Source organism: Anthonomus grandis, chromosome 3, assembly GCF_022605725.1.
Source record: "Anthonomus grandis grandis chromosome 3, icAntGran1.3, whole genome shotgun sequence".
Classification (NCBI taxonomy): domain Eukaryota; kingdom Metazoa; phylum Arthropoda; class Insecta; order Coleoptera; family Curculionidae; genus Anthonomus; species Anthonomus grandis.
In genome coordinates, this window is record NC_065548.1 from 34,339,614 (window position 1) to 34,365,356 (window position 25,743).

At 29.7% G+C, this 25,743-nt stretch overlaps 2 protein-coding genes across 4 annotated transcripts in view; both read right to left on the reverse strand.

The window, feature by feature from the left end:
• The window catches only part of LOC126734491 (uncharacterized), a 39,773-nt gene extending 35,875 nt beyond the window's left edge, over positions 1 to 3,898 (reverse strand). For all 3 annotated transcript variants that reach the window (XR_007660070.1, XM_050438146.1, XM_050438145.1), the window contains exons 1-2: positions 3,685 to 3,898; positions 3,375 to 3,506 (exon numbers count right to left, since the gene is read on the reverse strand). The gene's annotated coding sequence lies outside the window, so the exon portion shown is untranslated. The remainder of the gene's footprint in view (positions 1 to 3,374; positions 3,507 to 3,684) is intronic.
• LOC126734651 (uncharacterized) overlaps positions 1 to 25,099 on the reverse strand; it is a 54,687-nt gene extending 29,588 nt beyond the window's left edge. Inside the window, exons 1-3 of the mRNA XM_050438349.1 lie at positions 24,863 to 25,099; positions 24,553 to 24,684; positions 17,777 to 20,393 (exon numbers count right to left, since the gene is read on the reverse strand). Of these exons, the coding sequence (XP_050294306.1) occupies positions 17,777 to 20,393 (2,617 nt within the window). The 5' untranslated portion in view covers positions 24,553 to 24,684; positions 24,863 to 25,099. The remainder of the gene's footprint in view (positions 1 to 17,776; positions 20,394 to 24,552; positions 24,685 to 24,862) is intronic.
• Between the last annotated feature and the right edge of the window lie 644 nt (positions 25,100 to 25,743).

Here is a 25,743-nt window from a genome sequence, read left to right on the forward strand (position 1 = left end):
ATGTGATGTGTCCATTTAAGATTTTGATCTATAATAACACCACAAGATATTTTGTTTGATCACAAGATTTTATTACATCACTATCACTCAATCATAATCAAAAGGTGGTCTACTAATCATTTTTGAGGAAAAAGCTACATACTGTGTTTTTTGAAGGTTCAGCGACAATTTAAAATGGTCTAGCTAATGTTTGACTTTATTAAATCCTAATTTAACCCTTTCTTTCTGTTCTAGTTTTGTCCCTACATTTATAAAATAATTATTGCAGAAGTTTATCATTTATGTCTTACTTTTAAATTCTGTATCATCATCTTTCGTAATTTTAATTTGCTTATTACTCTTTATTTTTCATGCGGTTTATTGTTTCATATATTTTTTCATATTGTTGCCGTTTTCTGTAATTTCTTTTTTGTACTAATTATATTTAACTTTCTTAATTAATGTGTTGCGGCTATTTTGGTAGGCTTTATATTCTGGCTCAAGTAAGGGATTTGGATTTTTCAATAATCTCTTCTTTAGATTATCTCTGTGCTTTATTGAGGTAATTACTCCATTTGTAATCCATGGCTGGGCTTTTTTGTTGTTTTTTTTTCATTTTTGACAACCACCTTAGAATGTTCTATGGAATTCAGTAAATGGAATACAAAAGCCTCTGTTGCCTGTTTAGGATCATTAGATTGAAAGACTTGAGCCCAGCTGTCATCAGAGGAAAGTTTCTGTTTTAAAATATCATAATCAATTTTATATTGGATTTTTGTTCTGGGTTTTTGCAAGAATTGCGTTTAGTTACAATCATGATTGGGTAATGGTCAGTAATATAGGTGTCTAAAATAAATGACTCAAAACAGAGCTGTTGTATTCTACTTTTAATAAAAAGATGGTCAATGCATGTTCCTGTATCATATCGTGTGGCATTATTAATATAGAATGTATAGCCAAACCTTGCTAAAAAGCAAAGGTATTCATGAACAGTTGCTTAATTTACTGCTTTAAGATTTATATTAATATCTCCTGTAAGAATTTCAATCATATTGCTTGACCTGCAAATATTCAGATAAATCCCCAACAAAAAACTAATCATTTACCTTAGGTGATTTTTAAATTGCAGATATACCAAAAGAGTATTCACAAAACTCAAATGTGATTCTAATTAACATTACCTTTGATTTTTTCAATTTATTATGAGTAACTTCTGGATTTAATGTGGATCTGATCAGAATCCTATCATATCCATTAAAGACTCCCTGATTATAGTAGGTGTCATACCCTGCAATTTTGTACAGATCCCAAGAATTTAACTTAAAGTATTCAGGCAATATGAATATATCACAGTATGTTAGCTTACCCCATTGAAACAGTAATAACAACTTATCAAAATTTTCCTTGGCACTTCTTATATTTAACTGAACAACATTTATTAACTAATTCATGCAATGGCTCCAACTCCACTAGCCGTCCCACTCTACCTTCAGTCAGATTGTCAAGTTCATTTACTATTACTTCTTGATCTGTTTGTACCATTAAGGTCCATAATCAATTTTATTTCTTAAATGTTTTAAATGATATTGGCATGTGGGACAATTAGTGTTATTGGCTGCATGATGTGATATCATATTTAGTTGCAACATTTTTGTTTGCTTCAACACAGTTTTAAAATTTCTTAAAATTGCTGGAACAATTTGTAGCTTCGTATTCTTCACTATATTCTATGTGTTTTCTTGTGAAAGAACCCTTGACACTTAAAACACCTTAGTTATATTTTGGTAATTGACAATTTATCCAGAAAATTTAACAAGATATTCATTGAAAAGTTGTCAATACATAATACAGAACAAACTATATCACTTTTATCAAAAATGGTTGTATGCATATGTTCTATAAGAATTTCAAAATGTTCTTATTTTAGATTTTATAGCTTATTTAGAATTGTTGTAGTATGACTTATAATATAGGAATTACAATATTTGTGAATAGAAGTTTAAATGTTATATAAAAATAAAAGCAGTACTCTTATTTATACATTGGCTAAAATTAGGCTCTAAATAAATAAAAAACAATCTTAATTAGCAGTAATGTTAAATGGAAATATATTAAATTGCTGCATTATAATTTAACTATTATAATCCAATGAATAAAGTGGTAGTGGTAAACTGGATAAATGAAATAAAGTATCTGGGCTTTATAATTAATAATGAATAATTAAGAATGATCTTTAAATAAGATGCAAAAAGATTGTAAATATTTTTTTGTCAAGAATTATTAAATATCTAAAATCTAAAATCTGGGTGTATCTGTAAATATTCTTAAATATCTGTCTGTATCTAGATGTAGATAATACTAAAGTGAAGCCAATACACTCTTAATATACATTCTTTTAAATAGAAATTGTACTTTTCAGTCATAAATTTTATTTTCGGGCTGAAAAAGGGATTAGTGCCCACACAATTTAACCAATATATAATGCCAAGAGCCGGAATTTATTTGTAGGCTACTTAAAGTTCAATTAATTTTCACCTTGTAAGAATAAATAAAACATCAATAATAATCTCATAATTTAATTTTTTTTTAGTTATAAATGATTTTAGTTATTAAGGTGCTACATTTTTAATTTCTTGTGTTCATCTTCATGATATTATAATTTACTACTTAATATTGCCTAATAACAATATTTTTTAACAATAAAATAAATAAAAATGTCATTAGGACTGTTTTTATTTTAAAAATTTAAATAGTTGTAATATATATTTATTCAAAAATAAAAAAAAAAAATTATTAATATTTAGGCATATGATTAATAAAGGCACTTTTTAAAGATGTCAATATTTCCATAGGAATAACTAGAAAATTAAATCCCATTAAGATCATAGTAGACATAAATTGGCATCATTGTCATAAAAAATACTTGAAAAAAACACAAAAATATAAATACTCCAAAGAATCTAATTGGAATAGACTCAAAATAAATAATATGAGAATAAAATGCATTAGTTAAAAAATTATTTTAATTAAATGTAAGCAGATAGTTAATTTTTGCTTTAGAAAAAACTTTCTAGAAAGTTTCTTTCTAGGAAGTTACTTTAAAAAATACCATTTAAATAAAAGGATATTTATATATGTATATATTCTTCTTAATTTGTTTCATACAATAACAGTTATTTTCTTTCCTCTTTATGTATTTAAAAATTAATTTACATATCTGAGTGGTATACACTTTATAAAATACTTTTACTTTAGATCTCTTAAGACACCCTAAGTAAAAATCATATCTAAAACATACACATCTTTTCCATGTGTAATCACATATTTATACGATGAATAAATTTTAAAACTGAGAAATATAATATTGATAATACATAAATTTAAATAAAACTTACCTTTGATTTTGTAAAATGGAACTATAGAAGACAAATATGTACTATATGGTGCAATGAGTCAAATTTTTCCAAAAACTTTGCTTGCTTGCTTGTTTTGTCAATATATGAGTCCAATAATTATTGCTTGAGATCCTAGAAACAATAGAAAATTAACTTATAGCTAAAAATTGTTGATATTGCTCAAAATTAGCACAAAAGAAATATTAAGAAATTCCAGGCAATTTTATAACTCATATGTCCAGATTTATAATATAAATAGATTTTAAGATTACTGTATTCATAATATGCTTAAATTAACATAAAAACTTACCTTTGATTTTGTAAAATGGAACTATGAAAAACCAAATAATACAATAGAATTCAATGATCCAAATTTGTCCAAAATTTTTGCTTGCTGGCTTGGTTTATCACTGTTGCAAAGCAAAATGCAGATCTAATAAGCCTAATAATTATTATTGCTAACCTAAAAACTATAATAAATTGATAATTAACACTCAAATAAATTAATAACTAAAAACTGTTTATAACACACGAATATTCCTCAAAATTAGCATAAAAGAAATTTCCGCGGAAATTTTACTCTTTGATGCAAAAACGGAATATAAAATGGAGGTTTATTTAACCTGGATACGCCGGTTGCCGACCGATGCTCTTTTGTTTTTGTTAATTATAAATCACAGCTAACTTTGTACGTGAAGTTTTAAGGCGCTTCCCGATGTAATGCGATTATTCGCAACGGCGACATTTAACCATCGTCGCCACTGACGATATTTTTGTTTTGGATTTTTTTATTGTGATGATCATAAGATTTGATGATTAAGTTTTTGGATCCATAATTATTTAAATTAAATAACTGCGAAATAAGTAATTAAATATAATATTTAAATGAAGGATTTATTTATTTGAAAGGAATATTTTTATCAATTTTTAAATATTATATAAAAATTAATCATAAATGATAAAAAAGCCAAGAAAAAAAACTTTATTTTATTTTTTTCTATAATCTATAGAAATCTATAATTTTTTAAATAAAGAACTTAAAGTAAAAGTTTTTAAATCGTTTTAGGGAAAATGGATTTAGGACTATACAGGCTAATATTAAATGCCACAAATCAATGCGATCAGCCGAATTTCCGCATCGATACTCTAAAGTCACGCAGCAGATTAGCGCTTAGGGTCAAGCGCTAACGTATCCATCGATTAAATAACATGGAGCACGGACTATAATTTAATCGCTGGCAACCGACATATGCCGCGTTCTCGATTTTGGTCGCTGAAACTCGAACGGACGCTAGCATGCATACCTATATGTATTTTATCAGTTTTATATAAATATATATATTTATCTTATAGTGTGGAAATATGTATGAAAAAAAGAATGACTTATAAAATAAGACTGATAAAAATCGCATAACTTCATTCAAGTTTATATATATTTTGCTTGTGTGGCCTTTTGTGTATCTAGAATGATTACAAAGTATGATTTGTTTTCATCCTGGTCAACAATTCAACAGCTATGGGACCCATTAGTTGTAAACTAGGAGGAATTGCATGTTTTAACTGCTGATTAGTATACCACACAACCAGGAATAAATAAGCTAATTGAATATGTTAGGATTCCGCAGAGATCATGAAATGTGTTTGATGGGGCTCAGACCATATACTTAAGGACATCCATCAAGAAATCATTGAGATTCTACCATATTGATGAAATTGGGAAACCAGGAAGAACTGCCTGTCTTTACTGTTGATTAGACTACACAGCCAGAAATAAATAAGCTACATGAAGTATGTTAGGATTCCCCAGAGATTATGAAATGTGTTTGATGGAGTAGGTGCAGTCATATGAGGAAGGAAATAAAAATAAGAAGTAAACAGGAATATAACAACTGAACTGTGACACAAACTGTAGACAATCAACTTTTTTGTTGTGGAACGGAGCAATATTTCAATGAAGTTTCACTTAATACTGGATTTTTTCACCAGAAGTTGGATGCATTTATAATTTATATACTTAATGTTATTTGAATGAAATATACATATGTAATTATATATACTTTATTTGTTTCAAATCTTGAATAGGCAAAAAGGCACGAGAATCTTTCAATTGGAGCTAAAAACCCTATTGTTGGGTAGAAAATAAAACTTATTTCATGTTTATATTTCATAACCTGTTTATTGTTTTATCAACTTTTGTCATACAGTTATTTACTTTTAATAATTAAAGAGAAAAATGATCTATAATAAAGGTTGAGTTTTATTCAAGATTCCATTCCTGAAGGCATAAACCAAATTTGCTTTATATTACTTTGCAGTCATTAGCATACAGTTATTATCCATTTTATACATATCTTTAATTTTCATCAAAATGTCTATAATAAATAGTTTACATTTCAAAACATACAATTAAAATTTACACTTTTTAGGCAAACAATCTTTACTCTCATATAAAGCAGATATTATTGGAACAGTTTTCTAAGAGCTACTGTTTATATGTGGCGATCAGTTTAAATTTGTACATACACTTAATCTGAAATATTTCATGAACAGTATTTATACCTGAATATTCTTACATACTTAACTTAAGAACTGCTTTATTCTTTTGCTTAATTATAATACATCTTGTTAAATCAATGTTTTTAATTTATTTAGAAAGTCTTTTAAAATATGTACTTAGGTCATTAAAAAGTTACAATGTCTTGCAGAACAGCAAAGATATCTGATTGTCAAATTGGTATGCTAGCTGAAAAAGAGGACAACAAAAATCCGAGGACTAACCCTTGCAGCATACTTACAATGATCTTTTAGTTTCTCATAATGCTCTCGGTCAAATAAATATGTCAAATCATTTATAATATTTTTGTTACATTAGCTATTTTACAATTTTATTTTCCTGTAGAAAAAGAACATGAATACTTACCCAATTCTCTTAAATATTCCTAGTTTATGTGTTTCGATGAGATCACTCATCATTATCAGACTCTAACCCCACATAGCTGTAATGTTTACATGAAAACCCAGTAAGTTTATAGGTTTTTCTGCCCTTCTAACCCAACCCAACCCGCTATATTATTTCAATCTTTTAATGTAAACCCAGTAAGTTTATAGGTTTTTCTGCCCTTCTAACCCAACCCAACCCGCTATATTATTTCAATCTTTAAGGTAGGAAAAATAAATGGTGAACACAGTTAAATAATTAAAGTAAAATCATCTTTATTTCATGAACTTATGTAAGTACATATCACATTTTACAAAAACAGCTGTTCTTACACCTAATTTAAACATAAACATAATTTGTTAATGCCATATACACAAAGGTGCTCACATATGTCGCAGAGAAAATCTTTACACTTCTTAATATTATTATTAATCAAAGGATTTAAAGCCTAAAAGTTTTATATTATAATTACATATATGAGAAATCATCATTTAGAAATTCTTGTATTAAGAAAAAACATTTTTTCAATAGATATTGTTTTATAGTAAATTTATATTGCAGTAAAAAACTTGGTAGGTAACAGTTTAATGGTAGCAGGGAGAGCATTATAGAGTTTGGGAGCATAGAAGGAAACCCAACACTTAACCTTGTGTATCCTTTAAAAATTTGTATATATATGTTCTCTATTTCTCGTAAAATGAAAATTGTACAATTTTGTGTGTGGAGTAATCACTAATATGATGTTTAATATGTACTAAACTATATGATATATAAATACTTCTCTGTAAGGAAACTATCTTTGGTATCTAAATAATATAGAATATAGAACAACAACAATAAGATAAAAAAAAGTCTCTCCAGTTTTGGACTGGCTTTTTCTGCTTCTTTTCACCACCATCTTCCACCTTATCATCAACTCAACACTTGAAACATCTAGCTGCCAGAATCTGCATTCCTCCCCTTCGATAGTGCCACAACTGGATGTTATCTACTGCTTCGATTATCCTCTTAGATGTTTTAAAGCCTGGCATCTCGCTGACCTGAGCATTCAGACTAAGTGGCCTGCTGCCAGTCATGAGCAAAACCATTAAGATACCCTTGCATGGATGTTAATTGTTAGACCATACAGATATCTATTTGTTATTCATATTTGACTAGGGACACATAACTGTAGTTGAATTTCCTTACTCTTTTAAGGTTACACACCTCTTGGGTGAAAACTGATTATATGCTTATATGCAAGGTGTAATATAACATTTACAGCGTTAAGTTAAGCGGAAATTTGCCAATCTTTCACATTTTGGGCCTTATTCTAACTAATAAGTTCAATATTTTCTCCTTTTTGGTCTTGTTATTTATTTACATAATACATGTAGAGGTTAGGTTGTCATTGAAGCTCCTCATATTACATTAAGGCCTACCTTTAACGCTTGCGTTTTTTTCACAATTCAAATAATAACAATGATCCACAGTCCACAGTTAGATTTTGTGTTAAAATAAATAAATAGTAATTAAACTTTCACTCCCGCACCCAAAATGCCATGTATGAGTCCTTCCGTCGCATGAAAACACGGTAAATTCTAAAACTTTACAACTTTGTCGAATGATCACAGCTAAAGGAAGGCGACTTGGTAAAAGATATGCACATAATCGGATTCTCCAGAGTCTCTAGAATTATTCCATACCGATTTCGGAAAATTCTGACCTAATTTAAGTATTTTATAAATGAAAATAAGAAGCAACACCGAGCCGATTAATTCACGTTGACGTCATGTCACTGATGTCATCAAAACTGCGGTAAAAGTCGGCATTAAAATCGCCCGTAGACGTCAAAATCGACCATTTTCAGACGATGTTTTAGGGTATAAAAAAAGGTTTTTACCTTATGATTTGTACATGGAAAAATAGTATAAAGCCTTAGGAACAGTTTAACATCAATTCTGGACCGATTCCAATCGGTTTTAGTAGTTAAATTTCGATTATAAAAAGGGTCTTATTTTAAGCGGACACGGGCGAACAGCGCAGGTTTCATTGCCTGGGTGACGTGCTTGTTGGGTGCTAGACCACCCGAATTATTGTACCTTGTGAGCCACGCCCGGGGGGGTACCAATATTCAGCTGACCGATTATTTGGACTTTTTATGGAAAATTGCATTTTCTCAAAAAATGGTGATATTTAAAACAAAACGGTATTTAGTGCATTATAGCCAGATAAATTCCGCGTGTCTGAAAGCAAAAATGGTCCTTCTACGTTGGATAGGTATTCCAGTATTAAGCTTCAAAGTTAAAAAAAGGTGTAGAGCAAAAACTACTCTACGTAGATGACTGTAGAGTATATCAAAAAAAAGCCCTTAAAAAGTGTTATAAATGTTAAAAGTTTGAAATCTCCAAGTTCCACCCTTAAAAAGTTATTAAATAAAATGTGATTTTTTTTTGTCAATTTTTTGGACCTTCATGGGAAAATTTTTTTATTGCTCGCCCTGTATGGTTCACAAAAATTTCGATTATATGGCATTTGAAAGACAAAAGATGAAGCTTTTTTTTGGAATTTTTTTTTTTTTTTTAATAAGTTTCGTTTGGCGGCAAATTCAAAAAAACTGAAAATGCCAGAACTCGTTAAAAATTTTTTTTTGAAAAAAAAGCTCTAAATATGTTATTTCTCTCATAAAACTAAGTCTTTTCGCCGAAAAACTTTTTTTATAAAAATTATCTTTTAGCCTCTGGACCATTTTGAATTTTTTTTTTACTCAACTTTGATCGCTTATAATAAATCACCCTGTATACGGATCTGGCCCAAAAAGTATACAGATAAGAATCACCCAAGAACCCTTATATCCTGAAAATTTCAGCTCGATTGAAAGCTTTAAACTTGAGATCTCGTGAGAAACTCGATTTTTACCCATTATTTTACGAATTTTTGATTTCAACTCGGTACCGCTCTCTTTGTGGGTACCGAAAAAAAAAACTGTTTACGGATCCATCATTCTCAATGTATTGGGAGGCCACATGCCAAATTTCATCGTTTCACTAGCCATACAGCCAAAGATATGAATTTTTATTTCTCAAAAAACACGCTTTTTCGGACCCGGGCTCGCGCTCATAATATAGTCGCTGACGCTCCTATATAACAAGTATAGTCGCTTCGCTCCTATACTTTTGGTCCGTGGGGACCAGTTTGGAACCTTTAGGTCTTGTCTGTGAATGGCTATAAAGGAATTCTTAAAAAAAATCAAAAATGATCATGTGTACTCAAGTCTGGTCAGTTGGGGGGGGCCAACGTTTATATGCTAAAGAAAGAGAGGACCAGTTGTTGGGGTATCATGCTTCAAAGAACCATAATGTGTTATATAGTCGCGTTGTATGTCAATATAGTGTGTTATATGTCAAATATAATAAACAATAATTAAGTTACTTAGTAAAAAAAGTTTTGCAGAAATAACCATATTTTTTACTTGAATAAAAGTGTCAATATTGCAGAGTGACCGAATTTATGGATACATATAAAGAGACATGCGCATAATTAAAAAAATAAACAATATGTTTAGACCAAAAAAGTTATAAGAAATGAAAATGTTCAGAAAAGTAGCTTTTATATTTCAAGAATTAAATCTTAGGTCTGACTGATAGAATAAATAACGATACTTTTATTATAATAGTTGAATAATTTTTTGCAACTTTCTTAAAATTATTTTTTAATTTAGTTCTAAAAAGTTGTCTGACCAAAAAACATTTTTTGAGTAAAAACTTACTTAATTGTCCTCGGATTTCAGTCAAAGTTTTCGGCTAGTGACAGGTGTTTTAACCGGTCACTGGCACTTAAGAAGCCATCTCCATACTATCGGTATTGCGGACAACCCGGAATGCCGATGGTGCTGTGAGGAGGATGAAACCGTTGACCATGTAGTCGGGGAGTGCCCAGCACTCACGCGCGCCAGGTTCAAATACTTGGGTAACACTTTCAGTGTACCGAGCGACTTTAAGTCCTTCAAACCTTATCGGTTTCTCTAAGGCCGTTGGGCTCTGGTAACCCCCGGTGGGGCATGACGGGTCCCTCAGGAGACCTATATGCACAACTGCCTTGGCAGCCCACTGTTTCGTCAATTCATTCAATTCATTCCAGTAGAAGTTTTGCAGCTTTGGATTATACCATAAAACTTCTTGTTTTTTTTTTTTATAGACCTAGAATGAAAAAATGTAATAAAATATTAACAACACGAAAAGTCCTCACCAATAACTAAATTTTAAGCCATCCAACTTCTTGCCATAAAAGGATGTATCCACTTGTCATTGTCAAGTCCGTTGAATGCGTTTTCTTCAAATTAAAGGCTGCTGATTGATCACGATTAAAATAGAATCTGGAATACAAATGGATCACTAGAAAAAGAAACCATATTATTAGCATCTTATGAGCAACATATTGTTTCGTCCTCATTATGAACTCATCAGTATTGCATATCCAAGAAATTATTCATTTCTCGAAAGCAATAGACAATTGTTGCTGCGGGGCCAACTAGTCAACAGTTGCCAAAATATATTTTTATTTGTTGAAATAAAAATATATTTTAATTCTTTTTTTAGAGAGATATTAAAAATAACAAAAGTATTCCTTTATCAATAGTTACGATTAAGTCTTGACTGTTTTGCATGTCTTGACTAATAATACTCAATTTGTTAATACTCTAGTGCCAAATATTTTCTAGTTTATCTCAATATTGTAAAATTGGTCAACTGGAAAAAAGTGCTACATAAATATGCACGTAATTGTATAAACAATAAAACCGGCAACTTCCAGTAATTTTTGTACTGTTTTGAGGCTTTTAGTACCTTTTATTTTAGCGTTTTTTTAGCTATTTAGGTAGGTACTCATTCATGTATTAGCCTTTGTACTATACTTGAATTCTGCCAATTATTATTGAAACTGTCTTGTAATTTGTTGACCATTATATGTATAATATTATTGTTTATTAAGTATTAACATTATGAGAATATTTTTTAAATTCTGTTTTTAAGTATTTGTTCTATTTTTTTTTGCCCCTTAGATAATACAATATAATATAAGAATAACAACATTTAAAATTAAACAGACTGCAAAATTATAAGATAATTATGCTCATATATTAGGCATGAATATCCTTAATAACATTGACCAACCGGCCAAAAATAAAATTAGTATTTGATGTACCTGATTGGATTATTGTTTTAGCGCAACATAACTTGAACATTGCTTAGCAGCTTATAGTGTGTTTGGGCTTTTTGTACTTTAGCATTTTTAGCTGTTTGAGTACTTTTGTTTAAGCCTTTTATTTACTTAAGTTGCTATTAATGTCAAGTGGTACTGCAGCTAAAGTTATAAGACAATCATAGTTTATCATTATCAAAGCAAATTATGATAACTTTAATTATGATGTTAAAAGTACTTGTTGGCCAGTCATGTATTTAAACGTAAATGTTATTACTATTTTAGAAACTAAAATAAGATTGAAAATCCCTATACTAATACTTTATACATTTATAAGATAATAAAAATGAGTTAAGACGTAATAAAATAGTAAAAAAAAAGAAATATTTTTCTACAATTTCTTGCTCTTGAAATAATGTAATTTGTTGTTTTCTTTAACATTTCAGATTAAATATATTGCAAAATTATAAAATCATTAAACTTGTCTATTCATATTAGACATTAAAATCTTTAATGACATTGACCAACCAGACAAAAATAAAATTAGTATTTGATGTACCTGATTGGATTATTATTTTAGCACAACATAACTTGGACATTTGTTAGCAGCTTATAGTGTGTTCGGGCTTTTGGTACTTTAGCATTTTTAGCTGTTTTAGTACTTTTGTTTAAGCCTTTTATTTACTAAAGTTGCTATTAATGTCAAGTGGTACCGTAGCTAAAGCTATAAGACAATCATAGTTTATAATTATCAAAGCAAATTATGATCACTTCAATTAATTATGATGTTGAAAGTACTTGTTGGTCATATGTAAATTTAAATGTAAACTTCATCTCCATTTTATAAACTTAAATAGGATTGAAAATACCAATACTAATACTGGATACATTTAAAAGATTAATAAAAATTACTTAAAATGTGATAAAATAGTAAAACAGAAATATTTGCCTACAATTTTTTCTTGCCCTTTAAAAAATATATTTTACTATGTTTTCTTTAACATTTCAAATTAAACATATTACAAAATTATAAGAACATTATACTTGTCTATTTATATTAGACATTAAAATCTTTAATGACATTGACCAACCAGACAAAAATAAAATTAGTATTTGATGTACCTGATTGGATTATTATTTTAGCACAACATAACTTGGACATTTGTTAGCAGCTTATAGTGTGTTCGGGCTTTTTGGTACTTTAGCATTTTTAGCTGTTTTAGTACTTTTGTTTAAGCCTTTTATTTACCAAAGTTGCTATTAATGTCAAGTGGTACTGTAGCTAAAACTGTAAGACAATCATAGTTTATCATTATGAAAGAAAAGTATGATAACTTCAATTATGATGTGAAAACTATTTGTTGGTCATATATTATTTAAACGTAATGATTATTACCTTTTTACAAATTTAAATAGGATTTAAAATGCCAAACTGATACTTTATTCATTTATAAGATAATAATAATAAATTAAGTAAGTGTAATTCAGGTAAATGCTTAACTTGTAATTAACTTCTAAATAGGCCTATTTTTCGGGCTCAAAAATTGACTAGGCTTAAAAAACTTTATCTTTTGGTTAACTATTCTGAAATTAAATTATGTTTATATTTATTTACATTACCATTAATAAATAAATAAATTCTTAGTTATTATTACATTATTTTTATGCAGTTATTTTGGTAATTGCTCAACCAAAACAGTATAAAAATAAATTAGTATTCATTGTACCTGATTGGATTAATGTTTTAGCACAACATAACTTGGACATTTTTTAGCAGCTTAGTGTTTTTGGGCTTTTGGTACTTTAGCATTTTTAGCTGTTTTAGTACTTTTGTTTAAGCCTTTTTGTTAACTTAAGTTGCTATTAATGTCAAGTGGTGCTGTAGCTAAAGCTATAAGACAATCATAGTTTATTATCGATACAAATTTCTCGTTTTCAATAAATCATTGTAACAAATACCAAACTGCTATTTTATTTTAATATACCCTTGAAACAGGCATAGATTTTGAAATAATAATATGGTAATTAATTGTCTATACATTCCAATAATTTTATTTACATTTTTTAACTCATTTTTCGATACTAGTATTATTTTTAACAGCTATCATTGGGATTTAAAAGATAAAGTTATTCACATTTAAAAATGTGTTCTTTTTTATGTAGTTCTGTTTAAAGTCTAACTATTTGATTGTCCAAAATAACAATTTAGCAATATATATAAGAAATTAGAAAAGGGATTTTCATTGTGAAAGCGAATAATTAATCACTTATGGCTTATTTTTGGTAATGCAAAACTCTTTTTAAAATTGCTTTGCCCATTTGTAATTTTCTTTACGTTTAATAGGTTGGTCCTAGTATTTTAACAAAATTTAACATTTTTCTAATAGTATTAAATATACATCTTCTAAACTGTTATCAAAACTAGATATTCTACTTATGCGATTATCATCACACTTCCACCACTGATCGTTATAATTAACTATAGATGTATAATGACCAGATCCAATGGTGTTTCCATGATGCCTAACAACACTTTTTACTCTGAATATTTGATCATCTAAAATAACACTTTCAGAAGCAAAATTATAAAATTTAGCATTTATCTTATTCCCTTGAGGGCCAATTCTCTGAAGACATACTACCAAATATTTCTGGCCGGTAACCACTGAGCGTGTTTTCAGATTATTGCCACACTGTGGGCACATTCTATCAGAGTCTTTTAACATTAACATTGAATTAAAGTCAATTAAATTGCCACAGTTTTCAGGAAAATAAAGAAAGTGAGTGTATATTACTTGTCCATCTTCATTGATATTAATATTACAATTTTGACAATTTAAAAGTTCATGAACATTAGCTTTTATAAAAATGCCGAAATCATCTGCATCTAATTTTCTTATTAAAGATTGACAAAACGATTGAGCGTCCATTTGTTGATTTACAGCAAAATTTTCACCATTTCGACCAGACACCAATTGTCGAACTTTTAATGTGGAATTAATTTTGGTGAGCATAATATCATTTAGAGCACTGTTTAGCGCTGTATTTCGCTTTGAAATAGAAACGCGAAATTCAGGCAAACATAAAAATGACTGTATGGTGCTATTTGCATAACATGACACCATATCGTTGTTTAATAAAGCAGGTGGTTTATTAAATAAGTTGAGATTGTTTTCATGATCTGAACTAATATCTATTACCATGTCATTATCTACACTTTGGCAAGTAGAGTCAAATAATGAACTTTGTGTTTGGATTTGCTTGGTATTAAATTTTAGTTCGTTAAAACCTTTTGTGAATGGTTTATTGTTATCAACGTTCTGATTTAGCTGCTTCGGAATAAAACCTTTATTATAAATACTAACCACTAGAGATTTATGGTGACTGTAAACAGTATTATAAATATTGTAACTTAAATTATTAAAATTACTAAAAAGCCAATCAATTTGAGTTTTTGATTTTGTAGTTGATTCGCCAATACTCAATTTGCAACTTAAACTTTTAGATATTAAATAATTTTTTAAACCATTTTCATTTTGATTAATAATATCTTGATTAAAATCACCAATGATTAGTATATCACTTTGTTGATCAATAATGTCTTCAAAACATACTTTAGCTTGTACAATGCTCAATTTTGGAGGAATATAAACTGCTATGACATAAATTTCATTCAAGTAAAATGTGATTGCTTGAAAAACTATACCAGAGAAATCTTTGGTGTATTTTTTCACTGACTTTATTTTTGCTGACACATTTTTTTTCTTGAAACAAATTATGCCAAAGGGTTTACTTACAGGTCGATCGTTACTCAAGTTGGCAAACACTTCAAAATCATTTAATTTTATATTTTTTTTGTTTTTATATAACCAGGTTTCAACAAAAATTAGGAAATGTGCATCTTTAAAAATGGGATTATTTTTTATAAGATTGAGATTTTTTGGTAGACTTTGCACATTTTGGTAAGCAATAATGTATTTGACATTGGAATCATTAAGGTACTGAGTGTTATACTTGGATGTTAAAAGCTTGTTTTCTTGCATATTTACCAGTTCTTTATAAGCAGCATCCTTTTCGGTTGCCGGTTTAGGGGCCTTAAACTTACCAATGATGTAGAGGCCACTTAGCTTTGTGGCCCGACTACAAGCAACATAGGTACTGGTTCTCGTCATTCCCTTACCAATGTGAACAGCTACTTGTTCATAGGTGGCACCTTGACTTTTGTGGATTGTAATTCCTTCACTGATTAAAAGAGGAAACTGAAGACGCTCAACGTGAACATTGCTGCCTTTTTGAACTTTAACAGCTCTGGCAGCTCTTTCTATGGGTGTCCAAGTGGGTGATAAATACATAGACTTCCTAAGGGACTCGTTTCTCTTTCGGCATTCCTTGCCTGACTTGGAATCAAAGAACTCCATCCACACTCTGTATGGAACTTTATTTTGGTCATAGTCTATTTGCCGTAGGATACCTGTTGCACCATTTACTATCCCATCACTGGTATCTATATTCATTGAAATCATGTATTTAGCGTCTACCTGCAATATTAAACTTAACATTAGGCCAAAACTCTCTGATTTTTTTAAACTTTTAGCATGTTCTAAAAATAAATGTTTTAATCGTTCTGAGCAACTTCCTTTGATTACGTCTCTGGCTTGACTTATTGCTCGCTCGGTCTGAAATGTAGAAAGTTTCATTTCATTGAATGCATCTACTTCTCTATTGGTGGCAAATAAATGCATAGTGTCTTCAGGAATCAGGTCAATATTGTCAATTTCCCTGGACTTGATCAACTCTACATCTTCGTCGGTCATTTTACCAAACGCCATATTGTTTAGGGCAACTGCAAAAGACTTGTCTTCTTTTTGCCTCATTATTTCTGTAAGCTCAAAATACCTAAAATGATCCCACAAATAAGTTCCACATAATTCTTTATACGGATTTGTTTTTACTGGACAAAAAATATACATATCCATTACTGGGGGCAATTGACGATTATCGCCGCATAAAATTATTGGAATATTTCCAAAGATGGCGTCAGATTTAAAAATTTGCTGCAATCTACTGTTAATATGGTCAAACAATCTGGCACCAACCATGGAATATTCGTCTATAATAATTAATTTTAAGTCACATAAATTACAATAAATAGTATTAACGGTGTCATGGTGTAATGGAATTAATTGTTCACCATACTGAGCGATAGGTAATGATAATGCGGAATGTAAGGTTATACCTCCGATATTAAATGCCGCTTTACCTGTAGGCGCACAAAGTAAAACTTTTAAACTTTCGGGATTATTACCTGGTATTGAATTGAAATGGCGTAATAACGACTGAGTTATTGCTGTAATCAGGTGACTTTTGCCTGTACCTGCTGGACCACTAAGTGTGCAGTAGAAAGGTTCCCCTTCAATTAGACTGTCTTGCACAACATTAAGGAACTGATACTGCTTGTGATTCAGTTTGCTTATGAGGGCTTCATACTCTGAATCGCTTATCTGATGAGGCGTTGGGAAAGCGATATGTTTTACTGGCGCTTCGTCGTCTTTCTTATCGATGATGTGATTGAATGGATCATAAATGGGGTTGTCTAGTCCATAAGGCATAAACTCATCATCAATTTCTCCACCGAATCCACCATCGTCTAATTGATTTGATCGGTCTTCGGCAAGTTTCAGTGCTTCGTCGATTACCTGTTCATCTAAGACATTGAACTTTTGTCGATTTGTAACAATTTCTTGGTATCGATCTTTGTATATGGTCTGTTGATCAATGTTATCATTTTCAACTTCATCCACTTCATTTCTCCATGGGATGTATAACATTATTTGTTCCCTATAATAGTTAAGAGGGTCTTGCTGAAGTCCATAACTACGATAGGCTAAAATTTTAGCATGACCCCTTTTAACTAAAACGCCACTTCCATCTTTTAAGGGTAAACCGTTAGCCTTTGTTTCTGCCTGTTTCTTAAAGAAATCATAATAGGCCGCAAACTCTGCTAAACATATGTTTTCCATTTCATCAGGCCGCTGTTCATAATGTTCTATAAGACCATCACAATAAATATTGGGATCGTCATTGTCCATTTCTTTAAGTTGTGCTAATGGTTTCAACATTTTTGTCCTTTCCCTGATTGGATTTGTATGGATGTATACATAGGAGGTACAGGTGTCGTGCATCGGTAGTTGTAACACACAGTAGGCGGCTTCCTGGGCACTTACTTCGCTCGCATTTAAGAAAGCTGCTGCAAGAGATTTAAGTTTGCCCTTAACATCTAAATTACCTTTTTTAATTTCTTCCATAGTCTTCATTAAAATATCAGATACACCTCTTTGAGACTTATTGATATAGTTGACTATGTAGGTACAACAACCATATGGCTCAAAAACTAATTGAATGTCCATGTTGCTCTTCATCATGGAGAACATTTCAGCATTAAAGTTGTTAATAAATCCATCTTTTGGCTGCCTTTCTAAAAATAAAGTAGTTTTAAATATGTTGTGCTGTATAACATTAAGATACTCATCCTTAGACATACCAAGGTCAGCCAAAAAGTTTTCGAATGACAAATCTGGTTTATCTTTAAGCCTACGCATTATCATCAAAAACTTTTCAGACATGGCCTTACGTAAATCCGCTTCCTTGGTTTTGTCAATTTTTATTGGCGTTAGAATTACCGATTTATCCATTGGCAGGAATGGGATACCATACCTGCAAACTTTGTGTCCCCGCACTTCTTTTTGACACGATTTAGAATGATGATGCGTATTAAACTGAATTATATCACGGACACTTTCTAAATCACTATTACAAGTAATATACCGGTTCGCGAATTCGGCACACTCTTTGAAACTTTCTGGTGTTTCTTGGAATTTTGGAGCATTAGATAACCACAATAACCCGTGAACATGAGGAGACCCACGATGTTGAAATTCTATGCGGTAATAATGATGCTCTATGGGATTTTGTTTAAAGGGTCCATTTTGACTCTTCATATGCTTGAATAGCAGTTTGAACCGATAATCAAAGTATCTGGCACAAGTTATCGGATCTGTTCTAATTAAGCGAGTTTTTTCTAAGTAGGGCATACTCGCAGCCTCCTCTAAAGTAACGTCTTTTTGATCAATAACTTGTGCTAATACCTTGATTAATTCGGGCCATGCGGTTTCGGCTGCTGAAACGGTAAAGAACAGTGTAGGGATTCCAAATTGACGAATCATACACAGTAATTTTGTCTTTTCGTGTTTCCAATAAGCAGGTGAACCTGCAATTTTACCAAGAAAATGGAATCCCATGTCACTTCGAATCAGCTGGTCTAGAAAATTTGCTTGTTTTACTTGTCCAGCTGTATATTTTCCATCCTCATTCCTCTTTTTCCTGAGACATGTTGCAATTGCACTGGATAATTGGATTAGTTGACGTTTTTTAAAGGTATACAACAGATAGTCTGTCCTTGCAAATCGCCTGTCTTTGTGCTGGAGTAGTATTTTCGTCTGGTCAGAATAGGAGAATTTTGTAAGAAATTGCTTAGCATGTCCACAGAAAAGTGTAGGAAATGAGAGTTCATCGCTAAACTGGTCAAGCATCAAATGTATTGGCGTTTTACCTTCTCCTGGGGCAAAACAGATATTTTCTAGGTTACATTTGTCAAGCAAAGTTTCTTGGCCTCCAGGATTTAAGGGCTCTTCTTCTTCATCTAAGAATTCATCTAAATTGTATATGGTGTTTTTTTCAATTGAAGATTCTGCTTGAATATTTTTATCGTCATTCTTAGATTCTAGGGGCACTTCCATTGTTTCGAAAAACGCATTATCGAACAATTCTTCAAAGTTTTCACTACACACTGTTTTAGAATTCACGTCCACCACTTTTGAGCCTTCATTTAAGATCTGTGTAGAGGATTCTACTTGAGATCGTATATAGTCATTAATATTTTTTTCCCAATCATCTGATTGCTTTATACCTTCTTGTATGTAAAGAGGTTGTTGACACAAAAATCTTGCTGCTTTTAAAACAACTGCGGGCCGTATGGTTTCCAGGAGATAATCATTTTTATAGTTCATTTTTCTCTTGAGCTTAACCTGAATAGTTTGTGTCTCCTCTACATTTCTAGGCAATAATTTGGTCGAAGTATCTATATTTATAGGGACATTGACTATTTGGCCAGTTATGTAACACTGTCGTGCATATCCTACCTGCCGGATTTGCATGAAAGGTAACCTGGCCGACACCATCCTTTCTTCAAGGATAGTCAGATCTTTTAGCTCAACTGGTATAGGGTGAACAATATTGTGATTGCCGGACCAGAACTTTGGCAATTGTCCTTTATAAATATTTGATGAGCAAGACTTGCAGAAGAAAACCCCATCATCATTGCAAATTTGTGTAGTGAATTGGTTTCCAAATTTGTTTTTTAGCACTTGTAGATCTATTTTTTTACATGAAGTGGGAAACCATAATCGCAAACAACAACTGCATACAATGGTGGGGCCTTCTCTTAAAGCTAGTTCAAACTTTGTTGGGCAATTGGTTCTAGTATGTTCCGCCTCCTTTTCATTATTCTCAATTTCATCTGTATGGGATAGCTTTTTAAAAGAATCAATAACTTTTTGTTTTTTCTGAGTTACAGTTTTTGATGACAATGCATCATTGTCATCAATAACCGTTAATGATTTTCGCTTATTAGACTCAATTACAGTTTTATTAAAATTTACCTTTCTTGTACTATCCTCTGGAATCTTATCTTTGGGCAACTTTTGTTGCAAATGTACTTCCTTACCTAAGGTTTCTAAATTTTTGTCATTGGTGCCACTCTCTTTTTTTGCCAGCTTCTTGGATAAATATTTTTCTTTTTTCTGGAGGCTCTTTGTCTTAGCAGACTTTTTACTCATTTTTGGCATCTGAAAAATCAACTTCCTTTACAATACAATACAAATAAATATATTACTGTTTATATATATACATATGTTTCTTTGCAACTAAAAAATAATATATTTGTAACATCATAGTTTTAATTTTGCACCTAGACGACTCAATGTCTGTATGGGCAACACATACATGCTCTAATATTGTAAAAATAAATAACGTACATGGTTACCTAGACAGAAACTAAGCAATCAATAATTACAAAAACAGAACTTATATTGTATTATATGTACCTACACAGATACATATCACATTTTCAAATAAAAACATCCCACATTTTTTACTAAAATTTTTAATTTGGTTTATGCTTCTAACTGTTACAGGTACAATATTTACAACTTGGAGCCAAATAAATGAAAGATTTTAAATTTAATATTTTATGACTAACTGGTAATACTAAGTATCTATTTACATTTTGCAGTGTTTGATAAAAATGATCTATTTCTTTTTTCTCTTTTTTATGAATAAATATGCAAGTTGATAAAATAAATTATTTTTGAACATTGAAAATTTGTTCATTATATAACAGATTGGTTGTATAAAATTTACTTTTTTTATTTATTACTTTTGGAATGTAGTTTTAGACAATTTGTAGAGGTCTTAATGTAGTTTATAGGTTCCTCGCCATACCACTATTCCATAACCCAATATAGATTCTACCAAGGATTTATAAATTAAAATTGACAAGTTAGAATTTAAGATCTTCCTTAAAATATAAAACTTATATACTAATTTCCTAACTTTAGATGCTACATTATTTATGTGATGTGTCCATTTAAGATTTTGATCTATAATAACACCACAAGATATTTTGTTTGATCACAAGATTTTATTACATCACTATCACTCAATCATAATCAAAAGGTGGTCTACTAATCATTTTTGAGGAAAAAGCTACATACTGTGTTTTTTGAAGGTTCAGCGACAATTTAAAATGGTCTAGCTAATGTTTGACTTTATTAAATCCTAATTTAACCCTTTCTTTCTGTTCTAGTTTTGTCCCTACATTTATAAAATAATTATTGCAGAAGTTTATCATTTATGTCTTACTTTTAAATTCTGTATCATCATCTTTCGTAATTTTAATTTGCTTATTACTCTTTATTTTTCATGCGGTTTATTGTTTCATATATTTTTTCATATTGTTGCCGTTTTCTGTAATTTCTTTTTTGTACTAATTATATTTAACTTTCTTAATTAATGTGTTGCGGCTATTTTGGTAGGCTTTATATTCTGGCTCAAGTAAGGGATTTGGATTTTTCAATAATCTCTTCTTTAGATTATCTCTGTGCTTTATTGAGGTAATTACTCCATTTGTAATCCATGGCTGGGCTTTTTTGTTGTTTTTTTTTCATTTTTGACAACCACCTTAGAATGTTCTATGGAATTCAGTAAATGGAATACAAAAGCCTCTGTTGCCTGTTTAGGATCATTAGATTGAAAGACTTGAGCCCAGCTGTCATCAGAGGAAAGTTTCTGTTTTAAAATATCATAATCAATTTTATATTGGATTTTTGTTCTGGGTTTTTGCAAGAATTGCGTTTAGTTACAATCATGATTGGGTAATGGTCAGTAATATAGGTGTCTAAAATAAATGACTCAAAACAGAGCTGTTGTATTCTACTTTTAATAAAAAGATGGTCAATGCATGTTCCTGTATCATATCGTGTGGCATTATTAATATAGAATGTATAGCCAAACCTTGCTAAAAAGCAAAGGTATTCATGAACAGTTGCTTAATTTACTGCTTTAAGATTTATATTAATATCTCCTGTAAGAATTTCAATCATATTGCTTGACCTGCAAATATTCAGATAAATCCCCAACAAAAAACTAATCATTTACCTTAGGTGATTTTTAAATTGCAGATATACCAAAAGAGTATTCACAAAACTCAAATGTGATTCTAATTAACATTACCTTTGATTTTTTCAATTTATTATGAGTAACTTCTGGATTTAATGTGGATCTGATCAGAATCCTATCATATCCATTAAAGACTCCCTGATTATAGTAGGTGTCATACCCTGCAATTTTGTACAGATCCCAAGAATTTAACTTAAAGTATTCAGGCAATATGAATATATCACAGTATGTTAGCTTACCCCATTGAAACAGTAATAACAACTTATCAAAATTTTCCTTGGCACTTCTTATATTTAACTGAACAACATTTATTAACTAATTCATGCAATGGCTCCAACTCCACTAGCCGTCCCACTCTACCTTCAGTCAGATTGTCAAGTTCATTTACTATTACTTCTTGATCTGTTTGTACCATTAAGGTCCATAATCAATTTTATTTCTTAAATGTTTTAAATGATATTGGCATGTGGGACAATTAGTGTTATTGGCTGCATGATGTGATATCATATTTAGTTGCAACATTTTTGTTTGCTTCAACACAGTTTTAAAATTTCTTAAAATTGCTGGAACAATTTGTAGCTTCGTATTCTTCACTATATTCTATGTGTTTTCTTGTGAAAGAACCCTTGACACTTAAAACACCTTAGTTATATTTTGGTAATTGACAATTTATCCAGAAAATTTAACAAGATATTCATTGAAAAGTTGTCAATACATAATACAGAACAAACTATATCACTTTTATCAAAAATGGTTGTATGCATATGTTCTATAAGAATTTCAAAATGTTCTTATTTTAGATTTTATAGCTTATTTAGAATTGTTGTAGTATGACTTATAATATAGGAATTACAATATTTGTGAATAGAAGTTTAAATGTTATATAAAAATAAAAGCAGTACTCTTATTTATACATTGGCTAAAATTAGGCTCTAAATAAATAAAAAACAATCTTAATTAGCAGTAATGTTAAATGGAAATATATTAAATTGCTGCATTATAATTTAACTATTATAATCCAATGAATAAAGTGGTAGTGGTAAACTGGATAAATGAAATAAAGTATCTGGGCTTTATAATTAATAATGAATAATTAAGAATGATCTTTAAATAAGATGCAAAAAGATTGTAAATATTTTTTTGTCAAGAATTATTAAATATCTAAAATCTAAAATCTGGGTGTATCTGTAAATATTCTTAAATATCTGTCTGTATCTAGATGTAGATAATACTAAAGTGAAGCCAATACACTCTTAATATACATTCTTTTAAATAGAAATTGTACTTTTCAGTCATAAATTTTATTTTCGGGCTGAAAAAGGGATTAGTGCCCACACAATTTAACCAATATATAATGCCAAGAGCCGGAATTTATTTGTAGGCTACTTAAAGTTCAATTAATTTTCACCTTGTAAGAATAAATAAAACATCAATAATAATCTCATAATTTAATTTTTTTTTAGTTATAAATGATTTTAGTTATTAAGGTGCTACATTTTTAATTTCTTGTGTTCATCTTCATGATATTATAATTTACTACTTAATATTGCCTAATAACAATATTTTTTAACAATAAAATAAATAAAAATATCATTAGGACTGTTTTTATTTTAAAAATTTAAATAGTTGTAATATATATTTATTCAAAAATAAAAAAAAAAAATTATTAATATTTAGGCATATGATTAATAAAGGCACTTTTTAAAGATGTCAATATTTCCATAGGAATAACTAGAAAATTAAATCCCATTAAGATCATAGTAGACATAAATTGGCATCATTGTCATAAAAAATACTTGAAAAAAACACAAAAATATAAATACTCCAAAGAATCTAATTGGAATAGACTCAAAATAAATAATATGAGAATAAAATGCATTAGTTAAAAAATTATTTTAATTAAATGTAAGCAGATAGTTAATTTTTGCTTTAGAAAAAACTTTCTAGAAAGTTTCTTTCTAGGAAGTTACTTTAAAAAATACCATTTAAATAAAAGGATATTTATATATGTATATATTCTTCTTAATTTGTTTCATACAATAACAGTTATTTTCTTTCCTCTTTATGTATTTAAAAATTAATTTACATATCTGAGTGGTATACACTTTATAAAATACTTTTACTTTAGATCTCTTAAGACACCCTAAGTAAAAATCATATCTAAAACATACACATCTTTTCCATGTGTAATCACATATTTATACGATGAATAAATTTTAAAACTGAGAAATATAATATTGATAATACATAAATTTAAATAAAACTTACCTTTGATTTTGTAAAATGGAACTATAGAAGACAAATATGTACTATATGGTGCAATGAGTCAAATTTTTCCAAAAACTTTGCTTGCTTGCTTGTTTTGTCAATATATGAGTCCAATAATTATTGCTTGAGATCCTAGAAACAATAGAAAATTAACTTATAGCTAAAAATTGTTGATATTGCTCAAAATTAGCACAAAAGAAATATTAAGAAATTCCAGGCAATTTTATAACTCATATGTCCAGATTTATAATATAAATAGATTTTAAGATTACTGTATTCATAATATGCTTAAATTAACATAAAAACTTACCTTTGATTTTGTAAAATGGAACTATGAAAAACCAAATAATACAATAGAATTCAATGATCCAAATTTGTCCAAAATTTTTGCTTGCTGGCTTGGTTTATCACTGTTGCAAAGCAAAATGCAGATCTAATAAGCCTAATAATTATTATTGCTAACCTAAAAACTATAATAAATTGATAATTAACACTCAAATAAATTAATAACTAAAAACTGTTTATAACACACGAATATTCCTCAAAATTAGCATAAAAGAAATTTCCGCGGAAATTTTACTCTTTGATGCAAAAACGGAATATAAAATGGAGGTTTATTTAACCTGGATACGCCGGTTGCCGACCGATGCTCTTTTGTTTTTGTTAATTATAAATCACAGCTAACTTTGTACGTGAAGTTTTAAGGCGCTTCCCGATGTAATGCGATTATTCGCAACGGCGACATTTAACCATCGTCGCCACTGACGATATTTTTGTTTTGGATTTTTTTATTGTGATGATCATAAGATTTGATGATTAAGTTTTTGGATCCATAATTATTTAAATTAAATAACTGCGAAATAAGTAATTAAATATAATATTTAAATGAAGGATTTATTTATTTGAAAGGAATATTTTTATCAATTTTTAAATATTATATAAAAATTAATCATAAATGATAAAAAAGCCAAGAAAAAAAACTTTATTTTATTTTTTTCTATAATCTATAGAAATCTATAATTTTTTAAATAAAGAACTTAAAGTAAAAGTTTTTAAATCGTTTTAGGGAAAATGGATTTAGGACTATACAGGCTAATATTAAATGCCACAAATCAATGCGATCAGCCGAATTTCCGCATCGATACTCTAAAGTCACGCAGCAGATTAGCGCTTAGGGTCAAGCGCTAACGT